The 26,964-nt window shown below is 42.0% G+C and overlaps 1 protein-coding gene across 3 annotated transcripts in view; it reads right to left on the reverse strand.

The window, feature by feature from the left end:
* The window catches only part of FGFR2 (fibroblast growth factor receptor 2), an 80,730-nt gene that overhangs the window by 16,817 nt on the left and 36,949 nt on the right, over positions 1–26,964 (reverse strand). For 2 of the 3 annotated variants that reach the window (XM_074158944.1, XM_074158942.1), the window contains 4 exons: positions 15,561–15,751; positions 12,790–12,934; positions 10,435–10,631; positions 516–667 (listed from right to left, as the gene is read on the reverse strand). In XM_074158944.1, the coding sequence (XP_074015045.1) occupies positions 516–667; positions 10,435–10,631; positions 12,790–12,934; positions 15,561–15,751 (685 nt within the window). The remainder of the gene's footprint in view (positions 1–515; positions 668–10,434; positions 10,632–12,789; positions 12,935–15,560; positions 15,752–26,964) is intronic. The other variant, XM_074158943.1, reaches the window with a different exon arrangement.

The following is a 26,964-nucleotide window of genomic DNA, read 5'->3' on the forward strand; positions in this document are numbered from 1 at the left end:
GAAAGAAAAGATTGTCTAATACCATATTCTAGACTTTCTCCATCTTCTACATGATATTTCATTACTTATTTTATAAATATTAAACAATTAAGCTTAATATTTCAACTAAGAAACATGGTTTAATGTTCAGAGGTATTGCTTGAGGAAATCTCAAATGCCCCTCAACAATACTTGTATGTGAACATCTCTCTCAGGCTAAATCATATATATTTTGAAATAACATTTCAGATTCACTCCTTCCGTAATGGAGGAGTTACATTTCAGCAGGGTATCTGAAAATCTACCAGAAATCTGAAAATAAAATCAGAGTGACAGGCAGAGGAAAGTCAGCTTCTATTTAAAAAAAGACTGATTTCAGATAATTGGATTGGATCTTGATCTTCAGAGGTTCACATAATTGAGGTTTTCCTTTAACTAACGAAACTCTGGGAGACACTGGGAAAGATATTTTCTCTCATACTATGTCATGTTTTTCAGACATGGGTAGATAGTGTTAAGGGAAACAGGATACATACTTATCTCTTGGAAATTCCCATTTTGGGTCTTCTGGCAATTCGTACTCCGAGACTCCTGCCAGCATGGGGGCATCGGCGGTGGAGGAGAGGCGAGTAGTTATCCTCACCAGTGGCGTGTTGGAATTCATGGAAGAGCTCGAGTCGGCTGACACCTGTTTTTGCAATGCAAGATGCAAAAAAGGAAAGAAAAAAAAGGCAGAGATGTAATCTTGGCCCAATAACTGAGAAACAGCAGGACCTGATAACCAAGCCAGCTCAGAACAGTGGTATTAGGAAAAAGCGGGTGAATCTACAGTCCTGTTTCTAGTGCACTATTCTCACACAGTTACTCTCCCTTTAAACACAACACTGACTCTAATTGCTGCCAAGGCTGTAAGTCTGTTCCACAGGTGAAAAACCATTTAAGTTTTAAAATACCTTGACTCAGAGGATAAATTCAATAAACTTTTCCCTCTTTTTGTTTATCAAATTAATTTTTTTTTTTAATCAACTGAGAGTATTTATATCACCACCCTCAGATACATAAATGGGCAGCTTATAACATGAGCAGAGGTTACCAATAACTTCTCTTCTTCCACTCGCTTGTAGTTGTCCATGTTACCATTTCTTTTCCCAAATCAGCAGGCAATTTATTACTTTTTGGTGTTACTACTAAATTGAAAATTTCAATTTTTAATTGAAAAAGGGCAATTTTTCAAAGGTTCACATACTTTTCATCAGCGCCAGTGATTAAGATCACATGCTATTACTGTGTAGGAAATGCTGGATTTTCTCACATATTTTCTAAGCATTCAATATTGAAAGCATCAAAAAGCCGTCACGATAATTGGGGGATATTTAAGTTTTCAGTTAACTACATTCTTAATTAAAGATTCCACAGTCAATGTGGAGAAGAGCTCATAAAAATAATTTAACGTTCAATGCTTTGAAACGTAATTCACTTTGGAGTATGATTTCTCATCAGCCTCAACAACATATTCCATCCATGTCACAAAACTTGTCTTGATGTGAATGGTGCATCTTCCATAAGGCTCTTTCCTCAAACCTGCAAGCAGCAGCCTGCTTGTCTGCTGACCTCGAAGTTTTGAAGTGAATACCAACACAAAACAAAATCCCTTGTATTGCCACTCTGTCCCCTCCTTTAAGTGCGAATCCTTCTTCTCTCTTCAGGCTGCGACAGTGTTGGCCAAGCCCAAATCTGGTGGCCAAGGCAGGATGAAGGTTGTTTCCCGATGCCATCGCTGGTACCTGTCCTCACATCAGGTGGCAGGAGGTGCTTCTTGGCCAGTGTTGTTGGGACCGTCCCCAAGCTGGAAGCCTAGAGCATCAGAGTAACTACCACTCTCGACCTTCGTCCTCATCACCTAGAGTTAACTTTGACACCAAGTTTGCTTATGTAAAGTGCCACCAGGATACAAATTTGTTCCAGACTTTTTTACAACTAGATAAAAAAAGCAATTAAAAGCAAATATATCCTAATAGCATTAGAGTGCAAATCAGTGACATACAGGGATATGAACACAAAATCCTCTTGTCTCTATGACACCTGATAGGTGCAACTTGGTGCTCCCTTATTTCAAGTCCAATTAACAATTACAGTGTCTCAGCCCTCAGAATTACTCGAGCTCATCAGAATGGGGCTGAAAGACATTTGCAGCCATGTCATGCTCTTACACAATGTATTTTGACAAGACAACACTAAGGTGCTCAAACGAATTTCTCATCATGACTCTGACAACCTGTTTTGTTCGAGCGGTCTTTTTGCAGGTGGACATCCTCAAACCCATCTCATCAAATGGGGTTGGCTTCTTAACATGTTTTTCTAGGACCATAGATTAAGACTGGAAAGAGGTTTCATAAGGAAGAAAGCGTTAAGGACTGCTATCAAAAAATTAACCTTGGTAATTGGTTTTGCATCTGACTGACAGACCTTTCTTAATATCAGAAGCTCCAGCTTCTGCATTGGAGGTATATCTGTGGATAGCGTAGATATACATGATGTAGATGTATATCTATAATATCTGTGGAACAAGAGAGTATAACTGCACAAATAGGGCTACTTTTTCAAATAAGAGAGGGAGACTGTTTTCCCCCTTGTCCATCCAACCGTCATTAATGTTTATATTTACTTTCAGCACATATAAGTACCTGGCACATTCCTCTAGCCTAATAAATATGGTGACCACTAGGGATATAAACAGAAAACTACTATTAAGACATACTACAGAGTTCTAAATAAATCAGTAAGTGAATGCTGAACAGAGTCCTTCAAGAGGGAGGACTGGGGAGGTGTCAGTTGACTGGAAGTTAGCAAATGTGATGCTCATCCACAAGAAGGGTCAGAAGGAGGATCCAGGGAAATACAGGCCTGTCAGTCTGACCTCGGTGCTGGGAAAGGTTATGGAGCAGATCATCTTGAGTGCCATCACGCAGCACGTACAAGACAACCAGGCAATCAGGACCAGTCAGCATGGGTTTATGAAAGGTAAGTCCTGCTTGAAAAACCTGATCTTCTATGACAAGGTGACCCACTTAGTGGATGAGGGAAGGGCTGTGGATTTTGGCTACCTAGACTTTAGTAAAGCCCTTGACACTGTTTCCCACAGCATTCTCCTGGCGAAACTGGCTGCTCATGGCTTGGATGGGTGTACGACTTTGCTGGGTAAAGAGCTGGCTGGAGGCCCAGCCCCAAAGAGTTGTGGTGAATGGAGTTAAACCCAGTTGGTGGCTGGCCACAAGTGGTGTTCCCCAGGGCTCGGAACCAGGGGCAGTTCTGTTTAACATCTTTATCAATGACCTAGATGGGGGGATTCAGTGCACCCTCAGTAAGCTTGCAGATGACACCAAGTTGGGCGGGAATGTTGATCCACCCGAAGGAAGGCTCTACAGAGGGATCTGGACAGGCTGGATTGATGGGCTGAGGTCAATGGTATGAGGTTCAGCAAGGCCAAGTGTCAGGTCCTGCACTTGGGTCACAAGAACCCCATGCAGCTCTACAGGCCTGGGGAAGAGCGGCTGGAGAGCTGGCTGGCAGAAAAGGACCTGGGGGTGTCGGTAGACAGCCAGCTGAGTATGAGCCAGCAGTGTGCCCAGGTGGCCAAGAAGGCCAACAGCATCCAGGCCTGCATCAGGAACAGCGTGACCATCAGGGCTGGGGCAGTGACTGTCCCCCTTGGGCACTGGGGAGGCCCCACCTTGAACACTTCAGTTTTGGGCCCCTCACTACAAGACAGACATTGAGGGGCTGGAATGTGTCCAGAGAAGGGAAACAGAGCTGGTGAAGGGTCTGGAGAATAAGTCTTATGAGGAGCGGCTGAGGGAGATGGGGTTGTTCAGCCTGGAGAAGAGGAGGCTGAGGGGAGACCTTATTGCTCTCTACAACACCCTGAAAGGACGGTGTAGTGAGGGGGGGGGTTGTGTCTTCTCCCAAGTCACAGGCAATAGGACAAGAGGAAACAGCCTCAAGTTGCACCAGGGGAGGTATAGGATGGATATTAGGAAAAAATTTTCACCAAAAGATTTGACAATCATTGGAACAGACTGCCCAAGGAAGTGGTGGAGTCACCTTCCCTGGAGGTATTTAGAAGACATGTAGACATGGTGCTTAAGGACTTGGTTTAGTGGTGGACTTGGCAGTGTTAGGTTAACAGCTGGACTCAGTGACCTTAAAGGTCTTTTCCAAAATCCATCCACCAGCCATTCCACCAAGATCTTTATTGAAGTCCTGATTTATTTATCAATTTAGTTATTAACATTGCCTTTACTTTCTCACTTTTCTTTGTCATTATAGCCATTGTTTTCATGGGATATCAGGAGAAGTGAAGCTGCAAAATTTAGATAATATCCCTTATGTTTCAGAAATAGCCCAAAATGTTCTGGGGTCTTTTTTTTTTTTTTTTTTTCCCCACAAATACAATATTTGCATTAGATACTGTTCAGATCTCTGCCAGAGTTTCATCTTCTCACTAGCTCTTACACTCATAATTCAGCAGTCTTAGCATGGTTAAAACCTATAAATGTAAACTTGCAATAAACTGAAATACTCTGGTGATGCATTTCACACACAGAAGTGAAATAGTAATAACACATAGAAAAAGCAGATGAAAGACTCTGCCAATTTCCCTTTTAACACAATTGCACATGTTTACTTCACACGATAACTGGATGATTGGCCAGAGATGCTGTAGGTAACCAAAGCACATTAACATGGATAGGAATGATGAGAAATCCAGAGGAGCTACTCAGTGTCTGGGAGAAGAGAAATGGACTGTACTCCCAGGGAATATTCTTCTGATTGATTAACTTGAGCAGTACAAGGAGTTACAGGAGCTCAAGGGCTATAAAAATCTGGTCCAGAAAAGATGAAGCCAACCCAGGGTGGCCTGTGGTTGGAGGAGAATTTCTATTTCAAAATGGCCTTTCACCTTTTCTGCAATAGTAAAGAATTAACCTTTGGACTCATCCCTTAAGCATCTTTTTTTATTGCCTTAGAGTGCACTATAAAACAATGAGGAAAACCCTACCTACTCCAAGGTCAGTAGACATGGTCAACTTTAATCTACATGTATACATTTAAGTAACAGCATATAGACAGCCTTTTTCCAGCTTGCTACTTGCAGCCTTGCTCTCTCCAACCCCTTACCATGCAGGTTCAAGAACCAGTGATGCTCCTGCCATGAACCGCACATTTCAGCGTGTGGAGCTGCTTTCAGTTATGCGGATACTCTTTTTGCTTTCAGTTATGCAAAGACTGAAGGTACACAGGCATAACAGAGGCCATACCAAGCTTTTGCAGCAAGCTTGTAAGTGCACATGGCCAATATACAGACTCCAGGGCCACTTTTGGGTCTACCGGGTGCCAAGCAGCAGCTGGACGCCTTGTCAAAATACATGAACTTCTTGGGCAATCACCCAACTCACCAACATGGGCTTCCCAGAAATAAAGGAACAAAGCAGAGCCAGGGCAGAGAAGCAAGGAAGGGCACCTGACATAGGTGAATTGTACATCTTCAAGGTCTACTCACTGTGTTGGTGATGCCTATTTTCAACGATGACATTACACTAAGGAGGCATTCTGAGTGTTTAATTAAAGCAAGGAAGGCAGAAGTCAGCTTGACTTGAGCAGAAGACTGGAAGGGCTATTGTGATACATTTTAACCTCAACAGGAAGGTAGATCCCCACCATAAAATATTTTTTTGTGCTTCCTTTCTGCTTTTAGGAGGCCATAACCAAGGAAAAGTACCAGCCTCAGGCAGATCTTCAGCTCCATATTTGCACTTCAGAAGGAGAAAAGCCCTCTGTGTCCAAACCTCACGCACCGATGCATTATTATATCCCCATTCTAACAACACTATTTTCCTTTGGTCAACACACTGTATTTAATCAGCTCTGAGATAATGCTTTGCAAGCATTTCTAAGCAGTGGAGCATTTAAAACAAACAAATCTTTGCTGGAATCTTTAAATGCCATGTGGCAGAATCAGCTGCAGAGCAGTGTGTAATTGTCTGTAATTGATTATGAAGGGTGTTTTCCTCCACTGATGATTTATACCATATCCCAAAGCCTAGATCTGTCAGTTCTGGCACTCATGCTGTGAGATTTTAGCAGCCATGCAGCGATTTGTCAGTCTTTTTGAAGGCTCTGCTATAAAAGTTAATTTGAAGTCATATGCATATATGTATATAAATATAAGTAAGTAAGTAATGCTATTAGGTGTTGATAGAAGCGGTCCATCTGAGTGACTGGATCTAGGAAAATATGAGGTTAAACGCATGAAACATGGTTATATACATGAAACTGGGGATTCCTAACGTAAGTACTGGCGTTTAAAACACAAGCACAACTCCTTCAAGAAAAGTGCTCCTTTTGAAACGCTTATACAACAAAATAGCAAATGAGTCCTACTAGGCAAGTCAACAGTTTCCATCTACAGAAATTCAAGGGTAACACAGGAAACTAAAATATGTATTAAAGTAAATGTCTTGCAATACATCCCACTGCAAGTTGTGTATTAATCTTTGTATTTCAGAGTCTATTTCTTAAAATCAATGATATTTTTTACAGCTCGATACTATGTGAGATACTGTTATATTACTGGTTCCAGATTGCTTTTTTTTTCCAGGTTCCAGCTCCCATCATCATTTTCAATTAGCTATTTTGCGTGCTGAGCTTAAGTCTTACTTTAAACCAATCCGTCTTTGCTCATCACTAGTGTCCTCACTATATGAAGGGTTAGAATCAACAACCACAGCAGATATAAATTAATGGGAATGCATTTAAAATACTAAGCATAAGAAATCAGTCCTCCCTTATTTAAAACACATATATACACCCAAGTTGAAGGGGTCCAAATTTGATAGATTAACTGTGGTAGCACTAATGAAATGCTCTAGTGATGGCAAAAACTTGTACTCGACTTTGACTGGGCAAGTCACAAGAGATGAGACCTCCTATAATCACTAGAGCAGCACTGTCTTTTTGTCTGTTTTAATTATAATTTACTTGTTAAAAGAAAAGCAAAGGTTCTACAAAACAGATGTAATATCCTATCAAAGGCTACCCTTTACCTTTTGGTTCAGTGAACCTGTCACCTAAAGCCTGCGCTGCAAATCAGCTTGTGATGGTCAATCCTACAAATACTTCTTCCCCCTCCCTTGCGAGCTGGGGCTGCTGTGCAGAACACGGCTAATACCAACAGAGCACTGCAGAGCTCTGCTTTTATATTAAGAAGAGAAGCTGCTTGCTGGAGTTCCCTGTAAGCAGTTTCCATTTCCAAAACCCGGTACCAGATCTTAGTGAGGCTGAGGATTGTAGGGGGAGGGAACTGATAATTCCTGACTTCGTCATGACCCTTCCTACGAATGTGAAAAGAACCGCATTTTGGCAGGAAAAAAATGCCTGCATGTGGGGAATGATAAAATCCTGTAGTAGCTCAGACTATATAGCGTAGGAGGACCCAGGCCAGCAAACCAAACCATATGTTACTCAGCAAGACTCTTATCCGGCTCAGACAAGATGGCATCACAGTCATGCGAATGCCTCTTCGTGAACCAGGATTATTTTCATCTCCAGATCCTTAGGGAGCTTGACCCAGCAGCAGACAGCTTCGAAAACAATATCAAGAATTCCCCAATCTATGGCCTCATTTCTCTGGAATTCCAACAAATCCCACCACCCAGCCCCGGATCCCTGCCTGGCTCTCACAGTCTATACCTGCCACGAGCATCTCCCCTGCCCGCTCTCACCCATCCTCTCCACAGCTCGGCCACTGTCTTTATTCCTCCCACACACAGCACAAAGGCAAGGGAGAACCTTCATTCAACAGATAAATAGAGGTTTAGTGTCAAAACCTGGCCAGGCTTTAAATACAATCCTCTGACATACAAATAAACTGAAACACAAAGGTAAGCCTGGTGGTAGAACAAAACAAACTGAGTTGAATAATCCGGAAACACACACCCATTAAATAAAACACCTCCTGACTTATTTTTTAATTATTGATTTGTGGCAACGATTCTGAAATCCAAAACCAGCTTTAAAAGCTGCAGAAACTAAACAACTGCTGCAGCCTTAAAGACCAAGGAGATGCCAACCGGAAAATTAAGGAATCTTCACTGTTGATGAGCAAGTCTTCAGGGACTGCTCATCTCATCCTGCCTTGCAAGCTACTACAAACAATTAGTGAAATGAACAGTGAAGTCATCAAAACATAAATACCAATTTCTTTTAACACTTATAGCAGTTATATTCTGTTCCGTGAAGGTATGAAAGCAGGGAGCCCTTCAATGAGAAAATCCTGTTAATAAAAAAGCACTTGAGAGAACTGAGAGTAGTGGAATTTTTGCTTCAGGGTTGAAATGGGATTCACACTTTTAAAATTATACTGTTTTTCAAAAAATTATTCCCACTTTTAAAAGCAAAAAGCCATTTTTGCTAAGAAAATCTAAGGTATAGAACCAAAATAAACTGATAAAACCCAATCTGACAAGCATGTTATAAGACAGAGATTTTTTTTCCTCTATGAAAACAATAGCTTTGGAGAAGGTCCATATTGCATCATTTAATGATAAATAACTGAACTGAGGGCAGTGGTTGGCACTGCTGTCACACGCAATGAAATAACACTGTCCCCCCGAGGAGCCATTTCCAACTGACGCAACTGAGCTCACACCAAACCTTAGGTATTTTTTATGCCGTCAACTTCTCTCTGAGTCATTAAGATGTTTTTATATTCAGGCAGAAATCTAATAAATATCTTTTATCTAAGCAGCTGATATGTATCTCTCTCTGGTTTAGTACACAACACTTGAAAAGCCTTTTCTTTGTCCAGAGAGCTGCACAGAATTTTAGCCACAGAGATGTGTAAATTGAACTGAGGGGCTTCTCATCAGTTTTTCTCATATACTCAGAGGCAGAAGTCCCTCTCCTTCCCAGTGATCCTCAAGCAAATGAATAAAATCATAAAATTACAACAAAACACCCCAAAATTAGCCAAGTCAGACTAAATAAGAATTTTTGCTCATAAAACAAACTGTTTTTCAGATCAAAGTTCACACCCCCAATCTCAAGATTTTGTAAAATACTGCACTTTAGAGGAAGTTGGCTAAAGCATTACTAGGGGGATTTCTCTGTAGCATTTCTAACCAAGGAGATCCAGAAACCCTGAAAAAAAGGGTTCAGAAGAAAAGTAATAATGCCCAAAATCCCAAGAACAAGCTCTACCCTAACTCTGGTCGATTGCGCATCTAAAATTTCACTTAAACTGAAGAATTATTTTTAAGCTACGTGTATTACTGGTAGTTATAATATTCTGGACAGGTTGTGGAAACAACCTGCAGAAGTTCTGTGCAACCTGTTCATGGTGCAGATGGACCTGAGCTAAACCCTCAGATCCAAACCCCTGACCAGACCCTGGATCCAACCCCTGCAGATGGTCCCAATTGTGAATAAAAAAGTGAACCAAAGCCTCAGATGCCAACACCCCTCCACCTCCCAAGGGTGGGGTGGAGGTGTGGAATTCAGTGGGATTAGAGGTCTATCCTGAAGACCTACTGCAAGAAAAAAAATCACATGTTAAACTCCAGCTTCAAAAGAAACAAGCCTTTCAGGAGAGGGTAGTATGTGGGAATGGAGGCTGTTTTGGCAAGCGATGGCCTCTGACAAAGCCAAAGGCCTGTTACTTGTTCAACTGGTTTGTTGCTTGTGGTATTGCCCTCTCCAGAAACACCCGTTGCCAGCCACAAGCAATTGTAAAATATATTTTATGTTATACTGTTGTGTGCATTCTAAATCTGACATTTGCTTTTGTTCCTCACTCGAAAGCATCAACATCTTAATCAAATTGTCCGAGATCTGATATAGTATCTCCCCTATTTTTACTTTATTACAGTCTTTTTTCTATTTTGGGGTGGTTTCAGGATGCTTGGCTATGAAGTTCCCTCCCCTCAGTCTTCAAAATTCTTCCTGGAAAATACCTCTCTGTATCTGATACCTAGTTACCGCAATAATAGTCACCTTAGAAACATTATAAATACGCAATTAAATAGGATTCTGTTCCAAAGTCCATTAAGTCAGTAAAAATTTTTCCATTGACTTCAATGAGCTGTGGGATCAGGCCCCAAAATACTTCAAATACATTTTTTTTTTCCATCTATAGACTGCTAATACAGACCATATTCCATTTTTCACATTTCTCCTCTGAAATCCCTGCCCTAATTTCCTTGCCTTGAGACACACACTGCTGTGTCAAGATGCGCTTTCTTCCCACACCGGTCTCCCAGGTGCCGGATTAAATCCCACCCCTACTGCCATTTGGTTTAATGCTTATTTATTCCCCTTTCCAAAGCATTCATCGGAAGGACGGGCTGGCTTGGCAGTTTGGTAAAAGGTTTTTTAAACTCTTTATCTACTTTCTGTTACCTGTCTGCGCAGAGGGATTCGTTTTGTCAGCTTATGGACAGCGGGCTGGCTGCTGAAGTCCGGCTTCTTGGTGGTGTTCTTCATGCGACACAGGATGACAGTCAGCACCATGCAGATAATTAAGAAGACCCCTATGCAGTAAATTGCTATTTCCACGTAGTCTGGAGACGTCGGGTATTCTTTTTCTTTTTCAGGAGCTGGATTGGAAGTTTTTAGGAGGGAACAATCATGCCACAGAGTTAGCACACGGTACAAGCATAGTTCAGTACAGTGCTTGGAACAACATAAAATGGTAAAATATCCGCAATTCTCGCAGTGACTGCGTGACATCCAGAATACTGTGGGTGTTTAGGCCATCTTGCAATCTGAGAGTAATTCCTCTCTCTAGATCACTGCTTTGACTTCTCAGTTTGCTACTGAGTGAGAGCTTGTGCATGCATGTATACACATACAGACACACACATGCGCCTGCCTAGATAGGTAGATACATAAACCTTGAAATATTGGATGATCAAGCATAACTTGAGGCGAAAAGAAAAATCTGAGGTGTTCAAACTAGGCTCAGGTTCATTTTGTTGCTCAAGTCAAACCTCAAAAGCACTGTAATTCTTTTTAACCACATAAAGACATATCTAAAGATAAAATATTGAATTAGCTAGCCTAAAAGAAAAGTGTCTAAATTTGCAAATAGATGTTTGGGCTTGAGTCTGCATTGCCTGTTTATCCAAAATTTTCACTGGGATCTCAAAATACAGAGGGAGGGCAGGATGAACCGGTCCCTCATCACGCTTCTAAATTCAGTTTAGGAATTTCAAGCATTTTGAGGACCCAGCTGCTTAACTCACTGTGGTTCATGCCGGGTGCCCAACTCCCCTGAGGTCCTTTGAAGAGCCCAGCGTCAGATTAAAAAGCGTAAGGCAAGCGAAAGTTGAATGGCTAGCATTACGTTAATTAACGAGTCCTCTTCTGTGAGGACTGCCTATTTCAAGTAACCTCATCAGCGGTTACCAGTCTATGAGGTTAGATTTTAGTGGGAGTGGTTCTCCATAGCTGCTGCTCTGATTGAAACCATTTTGAAATTATCTTCAAGACAGTTATATGTGCAAACACTGTCCCTAATCCCTTATCTGGGATTCAACCCCCCCGGGATAAACAGCATTCCACAGCAATCAGCGGTCACTCCGCAAGCAACGCACGTTCAAGCTGAAATGTTCTTGCGCCTCATTCTAGGCTTGTAAAAATATTTCATTCAAGAAAATTGGTTAAAAAAAAAAAAAAATAATGCTGTTCAAGCACTTGCAAAATGCAACCACTGCTAGCAGAAGCAAGCTCTACACGAGTACTGTTTTGCCTGCTTGGTGACAGACCACGCAGGCTCGGTGTTCACGTAAGAGGGAGATGTAATAAAGTTGCCTCATTCAGTATTTTTTAATAAAGGGTAAGAAATTATCTGCAGAAAGTGGGAACGTTTCACTCCCACACTGTGAACCTCAGCAATACGCACATGCAGGTTTTGTACCTTTTACTTAGGATTAACAATTAATAAATGGTAAGCACAAGATGACCCAGCAAACCTCAGGTGGTTCACGTTTTTTTCAAAGGAACTCCTAAGGCAGCTGCCAACAGTTATAAATGAGAAAATTTGACTAGTGTCAAAACCAACTACAGTTACATCTTCTAACAGCTGATAACAATTTTCAGGCAATAAAGCACATTGATGTTTGTTTCTTTTAAGGACAGAAACATCATCAACCCCAGAACAGCAAGACATGCTTTGCAGTAAAAGCAAACGACTACTTGTTTTCTTAGAGCATGCAATGTTTAAAGATGCACGGAGCCAATTCCCAAGATATGGAAGGCACTGCTTCTGTACACGATCCGTTGGCATTACAATTAGAATTTCCAGGAGAGATTTGGATGCTAGGTAAAAGTGAATTTAAGCACACTAAATAGCTCAGGGATTCTGATGAGCCAGTACACGATTGTGGCCAAATTAGTCCCAAAGCTTCATAAGAAACTTTGAATTTCCTCCTCTTGAAAAAGTTTACAATGATTATTGTGCTGATTTCTCACTGAAGTGCTAAGGAAATGCAGCTCCTTAGCATTTCTGGTGAACATTTAACAGATGTAAAAATATTTCAGTTGTGTGCAATAGGCATTCCCCCCACCTTTTTTTGTTGTTAGCTTTTTGGAGTTGCAAATACATGACAAGACAATTCATTGGCTTGAGACAACCATGTTTAAAGTAAATCATTGTAAAAGTCCTTTTCTGAGACAGAAGCCGTGCTAATTCTGCAGCAATCAACAAGGGGAAAATAAAAAGAGGAAAAACCACAGAAAGAGAGCAGTGTATACCTGGCAGAACTGTCAACCATGCAGTGTGAAAGGATATCCCAATAGAATTACCCGCCAAGCATGTATACTCCCCAGCATCCTCAAAAGTTACATTCCGTATATAGAGAACCTCAATTTCTTTGTCCGTGGTGTTAACACCGGCAGCCTAGAAAAAAACAAAAGAGGGAAGCAAGAGAAAAAGCTAGACATTGAGAGAATTCTTGTGGATAGGGAGATGGAGCCACAGGGCTTTGCACTTTGTAAAGGCAGAGGTGTAGAGATGCAAAGCTCCTTCCCCATCCACAATCCCTCATCTAAAAGGCGTTTACCAACAGGTCCCAGCTCACCTCAGAAAGTAATCAACACCCTTCACCAGACCTAAACTCACCACCTAAACATGCATGCAATCAAATGACATGGAAAAATTAACCCACAAGGCTTTTTTTTTTTTTTTTACTACTTCTTTTTTTTAATAAAAGGAAGTTGAAAGAAAACAAAGAGAAAACAAAGTAGGACAGAATGCGGGCTCCTTCACATGTAGTTACCTGTTTCAGAGGGAAGAATTTACTATGAAAATATGCTCTCAAAGGTTAAAAAAAAAAAAAAAGGGGGGGGGCCAAATTCTGCCCCAAAAGACACAACTTAGTAGCTGTCTTAAGCAGTGTATGGTCCTTGCATCATTCACTGCACTACAGTTAAATATTGTACATTGGGCAGTGATGCCAAATCTCAGTTTAATCTGAAGTCTGGTAATATTTGGTGCCCCGCTTAGAAGCACAGTGGAGAGAGTAGGATGGTAGCTCAGGACTTGTTCAAAATAGATCAGTCGTGGCTCAGAGATGTGGAGAAAAACTGGACCCCAAAGGTTCAAAAACCAGGAGATGGAAATAAAATATATATTTCTAATTCTTAGTTAAAAAAATTAATGATCTGGAAGGTTTTTTTTCTGATCTCCTTCCTGACCTGCTAAATCTCTGGCTTGACAAGTCATTATGCAGCAAACCAATCAGCATATCAGTGATTATCTAAACTCGTACAAACAGAATATATCTTAGAGCTGGAACTTTCCAGCTGTCCCAAGAGGGGCGCAGCATGTCACCAGTGTCAAGGTCCCGATGATGGAGATTTAGAGAAATCGTTTGCTGCTTTTTGTCTCTTTTCCCTTCAAAAATGTTACTTTGAAATACACGATGAAATAACCACATTTTTTTACCAGGTCATTTTAAAGTAAATTTAGTTGTGAGCTGTAGTCACATTGTTGCCAGTCTTTATTGCTATTGATGGGTTATTACCAAGTTAGTAACGGGTGAATAACGACAGAAAACCCTTCCACCCTGCACAGTCCCAGGTATGCAGGAAGTTATAAAAGACTAAACTGACCTGACTTATGCTTCACTGGGTGCTTATGTGAGCATTTCATATATATATACATATGTATATATATAAATATACACTAATTAGGTCGTAATTGCATTATTCAATGCGTACCCTATATGTGAACTGCAAAGAATGCAGAATTAACAACAAAACTAGACGTAAACACACAGACACAGAAGACATCAAACGCAAGAGAAAATAAAGATCAGCATCAGAAATCAGTGCTTATGGTACACAGGGAATACTGTGGGAATTTTTCCATGGCTGCTGGTGTAATACCAGTTGCATCACCGAAGGAGGATTACACATATACCACAAGGCCAAAGAGTTATCCTACAAGCTGCCTGCAGTCTCCCAAAGCACCACTTTTTCCAGCTTCTACATCCAGCTTGCTTTAAAAAACATTGTTACCTTGTTTACTTGGCAGAACAGAGAGCCAGGCAGACTGGTTGGCCTCCCCTATATAATTGGAGACCTTACAAATATATTCTCCAGCGTCCGCCTCTGTCACATTGTACAGTGTCAGCACTTCAGCATTGGAACTATTTATCCCCGAATGCTAGAATAGAGACCAATAACACAGGAGAACAACGTCACTGCTGCCCAAAACGGACACCAATCTGTCTACGGTCCCACCACCAACACAACATAAGAATACGCCTTCCACTTCATACAGGTATCAGCGTCAAAACATTGAGGGTTCAGGGGTTGTTTGGGGTTTTTGTTGGATTTTGGGTGGTTGCTTTTTTTTAAAGCCGAAGCATCACATGACGAGTTAGAAAACAGCATCATTGGGGATAAAAAAGCACCTGGGCTGGTACACCAGCTGCATGGAACACGATGGTATAAAGCTGCCTGCCAACACGCTGAGCTCGGAAAATTTTGGAGTTTCCTCGGTCAGGCTTGGTCGAAACGCCTGCCAGTGGGAATGACACCACCCATACGCCCCCACACGCCAGCGAAAAATGGACATCTCTGCAGGCTCAGCATCCAGCAAACCCAACCCTGCCAACAAGCTTTTGGCAGCAGGTGCCACGTTACTTTGAAATAAAGAGGCTGAAGAAATGTGAAAGAAATGGAGTAGATTCTCCCAGGTATGTTTTGGACGCGCTCTACCAAAATGTAAATGTCAATGATGTTCTTTGAGAGGGTTTTCATTTTTTCTGAATAAGTCATGCCTGAAACATTCAGAGATAAAGGACTTCACGGAAGCAAAAAAAAAAAGAGCAAAAGTGTTTATAAGCTGCACAATTAGCATTAGAGTATCAAAAGTTTATCTAACTCATTATTTCATTTGTAACATAAACACTTCCATTCTCAAAAGAAGTTCAGATCTCAAAGTTCTTGGATTTACATCAAATAAATTCAAGGCTTTAAAGAAGTCATCACCATCGCCGGCATCTGTAAAGCCTCACCTTTAAAACCTGGAGATAGGGCAGTCCATCTGGTCCGTATTTACTGCCATTCTTCTCTACATGTTTTATCCACTGGATGTGAGGTTGAGCATCACTGTAGACTTTGCAGACAAACTCGACGTCACCTCCGACGACTGCAGAGGCGTTTGCTGGGAGGCCAGCCTGGAGGATGGGTCTGTGCGGCGATCGCTCTGGTCGGGTGGGGAGGGGGAGCGAGAAGGAGCAAGAGAGAGAGAGAGAGAGAGGAATAAAGATGCATAAATAAGCAGAGCTGCCAAGAAAACTGTAAGTGAACTCGAGCCAAAAAGCCCTGTAAGCCTGTTGGCTGACTTCTCCGAAATAACACTGCAGCCAAAACGTATAACAAAAACTACAGTTCAAAGGAGACGACTTGAGCACTACACTTGTAATATAAAGAATCCCTATTTGGGGGGAGGGAAGAAACCTTGCTTAAAAAATGTAAGCATTTTTCATAGGTGATAGCAAGAATTAAGTAAAATATCTTTTTTTTTTTTTTTCTATTAAGCTATTGTAATAAGCACCTCTGAGTTTTGAAACATTCTGACTGGACTAAACCTCCACAAAATAGGAAGAAAGTCTATTGATTAATTTTTAAAATTGATTAACATATTAAAGGAATTTTTCAAAACTAGCAGCAGAAGCCTCAGCACTGAAACACCTTATGCAGGATGCCCATACCAGAGGGCTTGACGTTTCAAAGCACTCTGACCAGTACTGCCACGATAGATCCTCACTATTTCACCCAGACACAGCAGCAGAAATACCAGTTCTTTCTTATTCTGAGCAAGACACAGGAAACAGAGAGTTCTCTAGAAAACTGCAAAGTATTTAATGTGAACCAATGGACTTGCTTCAGCACTTATCAAATGTTCTTGGTCAAACTTACATCACTAGAAATACTGACTGCACCCTGTACCCTCTGGGTACCCGGAGCGCCAAATTTTCTGGGTTCCCAGCCCCATTTTGTGGCTGCAGTATGCAGAGCCTTTGGGCAGAGCATCGATGGGGGCCTTGCCCTCAGCTGTGACAGCAGGGCAGCCTTCCACCACCCTCACTAAGCCTGATCTAAAAGCTGCTGACATCTTCTGAGTGGTGGGCAGGGCACGAGCCCAGCTCCCCAGCCTCCCAGGCCACCAACAGCCTTTTTTTTTGCTTGAAAAGGCAAGTGGGCAAAGCATACAAACTTTTCATTCAAACATCACAAAAGAGAAAGTCCTCAAAATGACAACCCTGGTTACCAAATTTCTTTATTATCCAGTGAGCGGGGTGGACAATAGCACCCTCCCCAGAAAACCTTCCGAGAGCTGCAGTTTCATCAGCCTGGCTGGGAACTCACTGCCCTCCCTGTGCCAACTTAACTCTGCCCCTTTCTTTTTATAAGAATGTAAAGTTAATACTGACCTATATATACTTTCAACATATGAATTAGAAGTGAAAAAGCCCATTGCCCATCCCCAGCCCGAGCTGTCCATTCTCCCCTGCTCCAGGAATTCTTTTGAAGATAAGTCAAAAACCAGCAGACCTAAATATTTATTTTTAGAGGCTGTACACTGTAAAAGCTTTGACGTTATGAGCCAAATCAACTGAATTTCAAATCAAGCGTTCCTTCTTAAACATACTAGTTTCCAATAAATTGTTTCACAAGCAAACATTGCAAGTGTAATAGCAAATAATGCTGCCCATGGAACAATGGGATCTTTTATACAGTCCAATATATTTGGCATGCGGCAAACATCTACTGGGAATTTATTCACCGAGGCTACACTGGCAGCATACTACAAAGCAGCAGTCTTATTTTACTTGTGGCAAAAGTGCGTTTGTGTTGCAGTTATTAAGTTATTCCATGGCTACGTGTGTCATTTTCAAAGATCTAGGAACAGTTTAATATTTTTTAATTTGTAAATTACAGTAAAACATATAAATTACTATTTTACAGTTCTGGAGAGAACTTTTAGTTTCTCACCTTATGCTAAATAAGCTCTAATTCCATCTCCCTCCCTCCTTCATTTGGGTACAAAAACAGCAAGCAAAAATCTCGCTTTAATAGAAACCTTACACCATCTTCCAAAACTTATTACAGCTGCCTTCAGTATAAAATGAAACCTTAGAGAATGTTATTTAAAATGGTTTTTAGAAGTCAGTAGGCCTCATGTTTCATTTCTCCACATCAGGGTTTGATTTCCTTTGTGACCTTATTCTCTGCCCTTAAACAAACCAGAGAATGAGGCCTGAAACATCTTGGAAAAGTTCCTACTATGCCAGCATCAACACACAAAATGTGTTTAGTTTATCCCGATAGCCATCAATGATTTAATCTTTTATTGATGACTGTCAAACGCTTCCTCTACCAAAAAAGAGTAGGCAGAGCAAAGAAGTAAAAGCAAAGTTATTACATTCTTGGTCGCAAACTCCTTTAAAAAAAATTAAATAAAGCACGTGCATATGTATAGGTGTATATGTATAGCCATTTGTGAAATTTCTTCTCTAAGGGTAAATGTGTTAAAAAGCAAACTTTAGTTGCCCTCCAACATATGGAGTTATGATTAGTGTTCATCAGCTCCCTGACTGCAGCAGAAGGGAGTATTCCTATGCCCAGGCAGGCAAACAGCACGGATCAACATCACCATCACGATGCAAATTCAGTGGGGCTTCATGACAATCCTGGAGTCCAAGGACCACAAGAAATACCCTCCGTATTGGGGAAAATAAATAAATATAGAGAAACTTCCACTAATTACAAGTGACCAAGTATAATTCTGCACAGTATCATTTCTTGGAAATAGTCATTTCAGGATGTTATCCTGTCTATCCCTGTAAACCACACCTAAGGACTCCACTTAAGCAAAAGGTACTGTCAAAATCATGTTCATAAATCTCACGTCACTATTTAGCATTTAAAATACAAGCTGTACATTTGTAAGCAGAAATCATCACTCAAACAACTGGCTACACTAATATTAGATGGAAGCGCTGTGTTCTTTTCTACTAAAGACTAGCAAAAGTCAAAAGTTACCTTTAAAAAAGAATCTTAAAGGCTGGTGAAACTAATTTTATCATTAGCCTTAGATAACCTAATAATCAGGATCATCACTAAACTATAGTGACCACATACATCTCTAGTTATTTAACTCAGGCAAACAACATTTTCATACAAAACAAGTTGGCAACCAAATCTCATAGCTCCATAGACTTACTGATTTCAATATTCCCCTTGCTCATTACTACTGAATTGAATCAGAACCTCAAGAAATAAATCTTTACTATTTGCCCACTGAAATGTTAGTGTTTCATTCCTAACACGATTCAAAAACAAGTCAACAGCATATGCTATAATACAGAAAATCACCCCATAGATTAGCTGTCTTCAAGTGTACCAAACACTACTACATCATAAGGACCATAAGAAGTAGTAGATACTAATTTCATTACCATAAATATTAGTTACTCAGTGAACTACATACAGATCTACAAGGTTTTTCATAGATATGCCCTGCTTACTTTAACAGACCTTCCTGGTTCAACTGGAGCGTAATAGATGTTTAAAAGCAAATGTAATGGATGTTTAAAAATTTTTTAATTTTTTTCTCTATATTGATCTGAAAGTAATTGAACCAAACCAATAATTACACGTAAGTCCCCACCTGTTATATTTCATTTTTATTCTAGTTCTTCCCAAAGTCTAACTTTATAATACTTTTTAAAGACAAAGCACATTTAATGCTGGATCCCACCTTAAGAGACAGACACCAGCTTTCTTTATCCAACTTGCAGTTTAGATACAAACCCAACATCAACCCCATTTGAGGAGTCAATTATCTACAAAAGGCAGAGTGAAAATGATTGCTCACATGAGGAGTATCATACTCAAGGCTACAAACATCTAAATTTTACAACACCATAAAAGTGCCCAGGGCTTGAGTGTTTTGCTTGAGCAGAACTGAGAATTGCTTGAGCAATTCTGCTTCCTTATCTGTAGACAAACAGACTCACTATCTGAATTCGACTGACAAAGAAATGTGTCCAATGGCTTAGAAGAAACTGTCATTTAGCCTGTTAATGTTAAAACTTCAGAATACCTTTCTCCAAGAGAGAAAACTGCAAAGAATCCAGGAAAGCTGGAAAACTCCAAGTTTCTGAAAAACTGGCACAATGGAAGGAGCTGCCCCGGAAGCTCCCAACCCTGGAGGACATGTAGAGATGGGTGGGGGCCCATCCTGCCACAGATGATGGAGGGAGAAGAGACTGGAAGAACTGTTCTGGAAATGACTACTGAGCCTGCACACTTCACAAGAGTCCTGAGACTCCTCTTTTGGAAGTTTAAGTCCCTGGACAGGTAGTTCCTACAAAAGGGCCTCATCCCTCTCCCATCCCTGGCTTTATCACCTCCAATATTTTTTGTTGAGCAGCTGCAGCCAAAACAGAGGGAACTCAGAGACGAGAGAGACGGGCAAGTCATGATGCCAATGCATGAGGTGAAGATGCTGTCGATAGGGACTAAAAAAGCAAGCCAATAGAACCCAGAAGACGCAATCCCACCACTGGGGTCCTAGTGCAGGGACGGAAAAGCTGCGGGAAGAGAGGACTGCTCGCCAAGAACAGGGAAGATGTAGGGCAGGATTTGCTGCTGCCAGAGGCCAAAGTAGAGCATATTGTGATAGAAAGAGTGTCTCTGCCGCTACTGGAGTGCTTTGGCAGGGAGAGGGGACAATAACCCCGGAAGGGGTAAGCTCGGGGGCCCATCCCGAGGCCAAGTCTCCTTAGCAACCTGGCTGTGCCAGGGGCCGAGAAGAGCTCTGGTAATTGTCTATCCAAGCCTCCTTGTCACCCCAGCACAGACAGTTCAGGACCTTTCATGGGAGCTAAAAGCCAGAACCAAAGCCCATTGAAGTCAGGGGGGAAACTCACATGGAATTCAATGGGCTTTGGATAAGGCATTCGATTCATTTCAAAAAAAATGAAAACTACTCTTATTTTCTCCTTTTGAATGTGCTTGTTTCCTCTCCTTGCAAATGTGTGATTCAAGTGCAGCCTAGGAAAATAAAAGCTGAATACCAAATGCAGGACCAAACACGAGTTCTGGGGACAACGGGGAGAGATGCTCAATAAAGGGGGGAGAGGAGGAGAGGGAAGAAAAAAGTTACCTAATTCTTTTCCACAATTTTTAATTAGACACATTTATCAGTGCCTTTAATACCAGTTTTGAAATGTTACTGACTCCTAAGAAATCATCTTGATGGCTGCCACTGTGAAGCTACAGAGGGGTCCTTCAACCAATGCCTCTCAGGCCACCAGTAACTGTTCTGGATCAATAGTCCCTGGTAGAGGTTCTGTGTATTCAGTCATCACTGAATGAAAAAATGAAGCAGCTCCAGCTGTCTCTCTGCTTAACTAAAAACACAGACCTGCCATGCCCTCCTTCGCTTGCCCTGGTCAGCACAGCACATTCAGCTCTAGTTGCTTATTTTGCCTGACTCCGAGCGTGGGAAGCCTTCAGCAGCAAGCTGGACCCCGTTGGGTGAAAACGCTGCCCATTCCCAACCACCTTCCTTCCGATCGTGCAACATCTGTTGCTTTGGCAAATGCTGATTATCCTGTAAATTATGGGTCTGAAAAACATCCTAGTGTTTTAGGCCAGACTATAATCACAGGTTCTTGCCTTGTCTTTGGCTTAGCGTCCCGAACTTGCAAGACTGACTCTCATCAATCACAGCCTTTTCATCATTCACTTGGAATGAAATATTTCTCCCCGTGTTTCAGTACACAGCGCTCTCCCACCATTTCCACCGAGCCATGTGCCTAATACAGGAGGTCCCCAAAGGCCACCAAGCTGAGGGAGCAGCACTGCTGATGGAAGAACATGTTGCTACATGGCTCTGTCCCAAAATTAACTGCATGTGTCCTATCCAACATGTCATGTCTGGGGATATCCCTGGCAGGTACTTCTCAGACAGATGCATGTCTGCCCAACACATCCCTCACACCGCCAACAGACCCATGGGCAAGTCTTGTGTGGCATCACTCATCTCTGGGACACCCAGAGCCCCCTCACTCCTCAGACCCTCTTTCATGGAATTATCAAAACTGCTCCAACAGAAAATGTGGTAACTTCTCAGGTGACTTAACCACTGCCTGGAGTAGACAGGAAGGTGAAACCTGTCAGGTACAGCTCCAGTTTCCCACAGGGCCCAGCACACCCCATGCCACCTCAAAGCTGAAATACAGTTTCTTCTCAGAAGTGGCACTGATGGCCATTTCACCCACAGCTTGGGGAAACAACTCTACCTGTGCAAGCCGCTCTGTCTCTGCACTCAATTTTTGGCATCCCTGTTCAGACTGTACACATGCATACTATTATTGTTGGCTTTGATGGTGTTTTTTGGTGGTGTGGGTACCTACCACCAGGTGAAGGCATTTACTAAAGCCACTGGGCCAACCACAGGATATCAGTCTCTGATCACTACCTATTGGGGCTAAATATCAACCATTAAAAGAAAGACTAAATCCTTATCAATCTCTCACCCTCCAGTAAGTGAAGGCCTTCCAAGTTTCTATCCTGCTCTAGCTGACAGCAAAGGAAGCCGTTTGGAAGGAGAGACACAAGGATCACTGTCCTTCACGAAAGATCCCACCTACACGAGCTGCAAATCTGGCCTCAGTTCACGAGCACTCAGAGGCTGGATTAATTACTGTTCTCTGAATTAGAGAGCTCTTTTGAGGAGAGTTCCAGGAGCAGCCAAGCCATGAGGAATTGCAACTCAGGTTTCCCTATAAATCCAGCATTATCCAAGTTCATACAAAGGACTTGATTTGAAACTACGCTTGTTCTCCATATCCCTAGGTGGAGTGGTGTAGGAGGGGTCTAACCAAACAGATGTCAGAGTCCCCACAGGAATTTCCTCCTTCAAGGTAGCTTTCTACACACGGGCCAAGCCAAACCTTCACTTCCTTTCTCCAGCAATAAGCAATTGCTTATGGGGGCCTGTGCTCCGTGAAATGCTGGAAGGAAAACACTGCTAATTCCACAATTTGCTCCATGGCGTGGAGGAGTAAGGGTTGAGTGCTGGCTGCTCTTTCAAAAGATCAGAAACAACTGAGCAGGTGTAGGCAAAACGCCTCTACTAATTAATGTCATACACTATATATACGTGAGCCAGGAGCTGAGCCGCTTCTACCAGCTGCACGTCAGTTTGGTTTCCTTTCTGCATAATATGAAGCACTGCATGTTGTTTATAGCCAATTCAGAAGTGCTGCTGAACTGTCATGTTCCATTTATATGTACATACGTACACACCCCTCAAATCATCACTTGTTAGATAATTTATACACGCCAAGGTAGCACCCGCAGAGAGTTAGGGACAATGCCCTCATCCCAAACCCTGCAAAATGAGAAAACATTTTAAGGCTACAAGGATCACTTCATTAAACACTAAGAGATAAAGACCATCCCTGGCAAGAACGCTTGATAAAGAACAGGAGCCTTTCAGGCAGAGTAGCAAAATAGCTTATGGACCAGACCAGCATTACCGGTGCTGATGAACTCATGCCTTACAAATTTTGGCATCTTTTATCAGTAGGCATTAGCCAACAAACCCTCATACTATTCAATGCTCCTGTACGGCAGGAGTCTCCATGTATAGCATTTCCTATTGGCCCAATGCTACTCGAAGAAGTCATCTCGGTGGCCAAGAGCTCAAAGGGGTATTGCTGCAGCTGGAGCTCCTGGCCCTCACAAGTGAACACAGTCCGCAGGGATCCGCTCACACAGACAGGGGTGAGGGACTAACCTCCATAGCCACTTTCTAAACTCCCTCTGTCCTCAAATTTAGAAGCCTTTTATATAAACTTGAGGCATTTCTTTCTGCTGCTGTGTCACACGCTTCATCACTGCAAACTAATGGGCCCAAACGTCCATCTCTGCTTTGGTTTGTGGACCAGTATCAGCAACCAGCATAAAGTGAGACAGCAGGGAACCAGACTCCATATGTTCCCTGCTGTCCCTGAATGCTTTCTCATAAAATTAAATATTTTAATACTGGCTATTCATGAAATTCGGTTCTAAAGGTTAAAACTTTGACACAGACACCAGAATCAGGCAGCCTCCTACCCACAGCAAAGCCTTTGCCACCCAAGCTCTCCTACTTACCAAGGCCAGCTCAGTAAAAGGCAACATCTTTTTAAAATCTTTACAGAAACTAATCAGGTCTTTGTCCTTGGCTTCACCACCTTCACCTCTGATTTGAAGCAATAGCATGGTTTCTCCAGCAGGCAAAGCTCCCACTGATGTTATCCCATCTGTTTCTTTGGATAGCTCTACAGCATAGCTTCAGCTTGCTGTCCTATCTGCATTTTAGCTAAAATTCATCTTCACATAACACCTCTACAGCGTAAGCTCATCTGCACACCCCTTTCTCATATCGCAGCAAGCCGGGGAAAAGAAAACAAGCAAGACTGACTTATTTGGCTTGATACAAAGCCCACTGATATCAGTGAAAACAGTAGGGGAGAAAAAACCAATCATAATCAGAACCAGTTAAAATCTATCCTTTCAAATCACACTTATATCAGAGGGTTAAAAGAGACAGGAACATCCAGTGACCCCAGGGCTAAGGCAGACAACATGAACGCTCTTGTTTTAAAACATGAAATTATCAACAGGGCTTTGAGACCAGTTTGTCTTTAAAGCAAAGCCTGTTGTCAGGCTGACACAGCGTGGGTTTCATCAGCCCCACGGAGCAGAAAAAGTCAGAGCAGCCAGGGTTGTACAATATTAATCTTGGATTTCGCTTGCAGTATTCCTCGCACAGTGCGTGCGTAAGCAAAAGCTTCATGCATGTCTGAACAAAGAAGGGAGAGGCCTTATTTTGGTTTGAAAAACACACCGGGAAACAGAGCAACAAGGAGCTGAAATTTTCACTGAAATTCTTTTCAGTGTGCCCTAAAAGAACGAGGCTCCAAGAATATGTGAAAAACAACTTGAGACTTCTCACTGACAAGTGGTAAATTTTTTATGGTTCTGGCCATTTCCAGAGGCCGCATTAATTTTTACGCACAGAGCTATCACCCTTTGTACTGTGCGTAGCTCCCAGCACTCGGCTGCTTCACAAGAACCGGAGACAATGCCGGGCTCCAGCACCGTTGGCCTGGGCTCTCCAGTAGGCTCTGCCAAAGGTTTACCGTACGCCTGGCAAAAGCACTTCTCCCACAGGGATGATGTCCTCTCCCAGCTGCGGTGGCTTTAACTCACCAGCGCACCCAGCGATGCCGTAAAGCACACAGAGTTATTACTGCTGTTGTTATTGTGACCTGACTGCATATCTTTCATCCTCCAAATCTCCTTTCCTGAAAACAGCTCTGCCTTTAAAGCAAAATGGAAAAGATTATGTAAACCTTTAAAAACCCTCTTACCTTTCTACACTTCTCCCCCTTTTATTACACAGCACGCTCACTCCACTGAGGAGTGCAGGTGCGGAATTATTGGAAGGACCGTGGCGTTCTGCCTCCCCTGCTAGACACGGCTGACTGACCATACCCGTGCACAGGCTCTCAGGGTAGCAGAGAAGCTCCAGCTCCCAGAGTTTCAATGCTCTGTGCTGGACCATCAGCCTCAGGTCAAATCTATGTTGGACCTCACTCAGCCTTCTGGCCTGCCTCACCCAGTGATGAAGTTTGCCATCACATGTGGTCCCACGCCAGGAGGGGAGATGTCCCTCCATCAGGATCACACTCATTGCTGTGACACAGAATCCATTAGTTATTGTCCGATCATTCTGCTAAGCAACCTTGAAAGTCAAAGTTTGGTTCAGGAAGAATTACTGTCACAAAACCCTAGTAAATAACAAATGAAACATCAACCAACACATGCATATTCGCTTGTAAAGGCAGAATACAACTTAAAAACAACTACTGTGATCACCTAATTTATGACAGTGGTCAAAAATCCCCAAAAGTATATAATGTTTTACTTTCAGAAGCATCTTATCAAAATGGTAAAGACTAACATTATTCTAATTAATATTGTCATGTTGAGTTCTTCACTCAGCTCAAGTTCTGGCAGCATCAGTGTTTTTCTTTCATGAACAGTTAAAAATTTCAACAAATCCATGCAGCCTTTTAAAGAGCAACCTGAAAAAATAATCCTAATATTTTATATTTACGAAGCAGTTCAGTATTCAAGAGCGCAACAAACTATGACTTTTAATGTGGCTTTTAAATTATAATTAAATTAGCTTTCACTTTATTTTCATATTTAAACGAAGCAACTGCTGTTGAAGATGCACCATGGGAACGGTAGTAATCCAAAGATGATCTAATGACTTACAATCCTGAAAACCTTTAAAATACAGCCACCACTGGATTTCAAGTCACAAAATGGTTTGCAGGGCAGTGAGAGGAGGGGACACCAACACAAAGGTTGCAAGTGCAACCTTTTCTCTAATAGCCACAGAATTTCACATTTTACTGATTTGTCCACACTTTGGTACTGCCAAGATCTCACACCTCCTCACCTATCTCACCCCTGTAGTCATCCCATGAGGTTTTTTTCTCTCCTGCATTATAAACCACAATGGGAAGACCATCACACACCTTTTCACTCTTGTATCTTCCCAGTGCCATCAACCCCAGCCGGGGCTGATTACAATCATGCACAACCCCTGATGCCTACTGCTGAGTGCCATCTCCATCCACTTCCACCTCTGCTATGTCTCTTTTAACGTTAATTTAGTTCCAAAATCACTTGTGTGGTGGTCTCAGTTCAGACCCATCTCACCCGTCACAGGCAGCTATCCCATGGGGTTGTCCCACCTCTACGTTTCCTCCCACACTTGGGGACAACGTGAAGAAGTGCAGGCGTAAACTCCTCATTAATAGGGCAAACACGATTAATAAACTTCTGTTTCCCTTTAATAAGGTCTGTTCATCCAGTCTGTATCACGGTTCATTTACAATTTTTCTGTATTTGTGATAATTCAAGCTTTTCTTTTTCCTCTTTTATTTTGTTTTTGTTTATAAGAGGACATAACTACCAATTTACTGCCAAATACACTGCCAACTTTTTCAGTAACAAAATTGTTGAGAAAAGACCAGCCCAGGTCAAAAAGCCCCTCTGATTAGGCACAGACACAGCTTTCGACACGTGCCAATTGCACATTTAACAAGGCAACAGTCTTGTTAGCATCTTCAGACAACTCCTGCAAATTCCTACTTGCATTTCCACAAGTAGGATTCAGCAGGAATTAGAAGGCACGATTAAAAATGATAATAACAGAGCTGAAACAATATCCTGTTCATTATTCATCAAAAGAAAGAGAAATACCTGCCTTGGGGCTGTAATAAGACAGAAAGTGGGGCAGGGAGACCAGTCCTCCCCCAGCAGACTCTGCAG

This window comes from Numenius arquata, chromosome 15 (assembly GCF_964106895.1).
Source record: "Numenius arquata chromosome 15, bNumArq3.hap1.1, whole genome shotgun sequence".
NCBI classification, from domain to species: Eukaryota; Metazoa; Chordata; class Aves; order Charadriiformes; family Scolopacidae; genus Numenius; species Numenius arquata.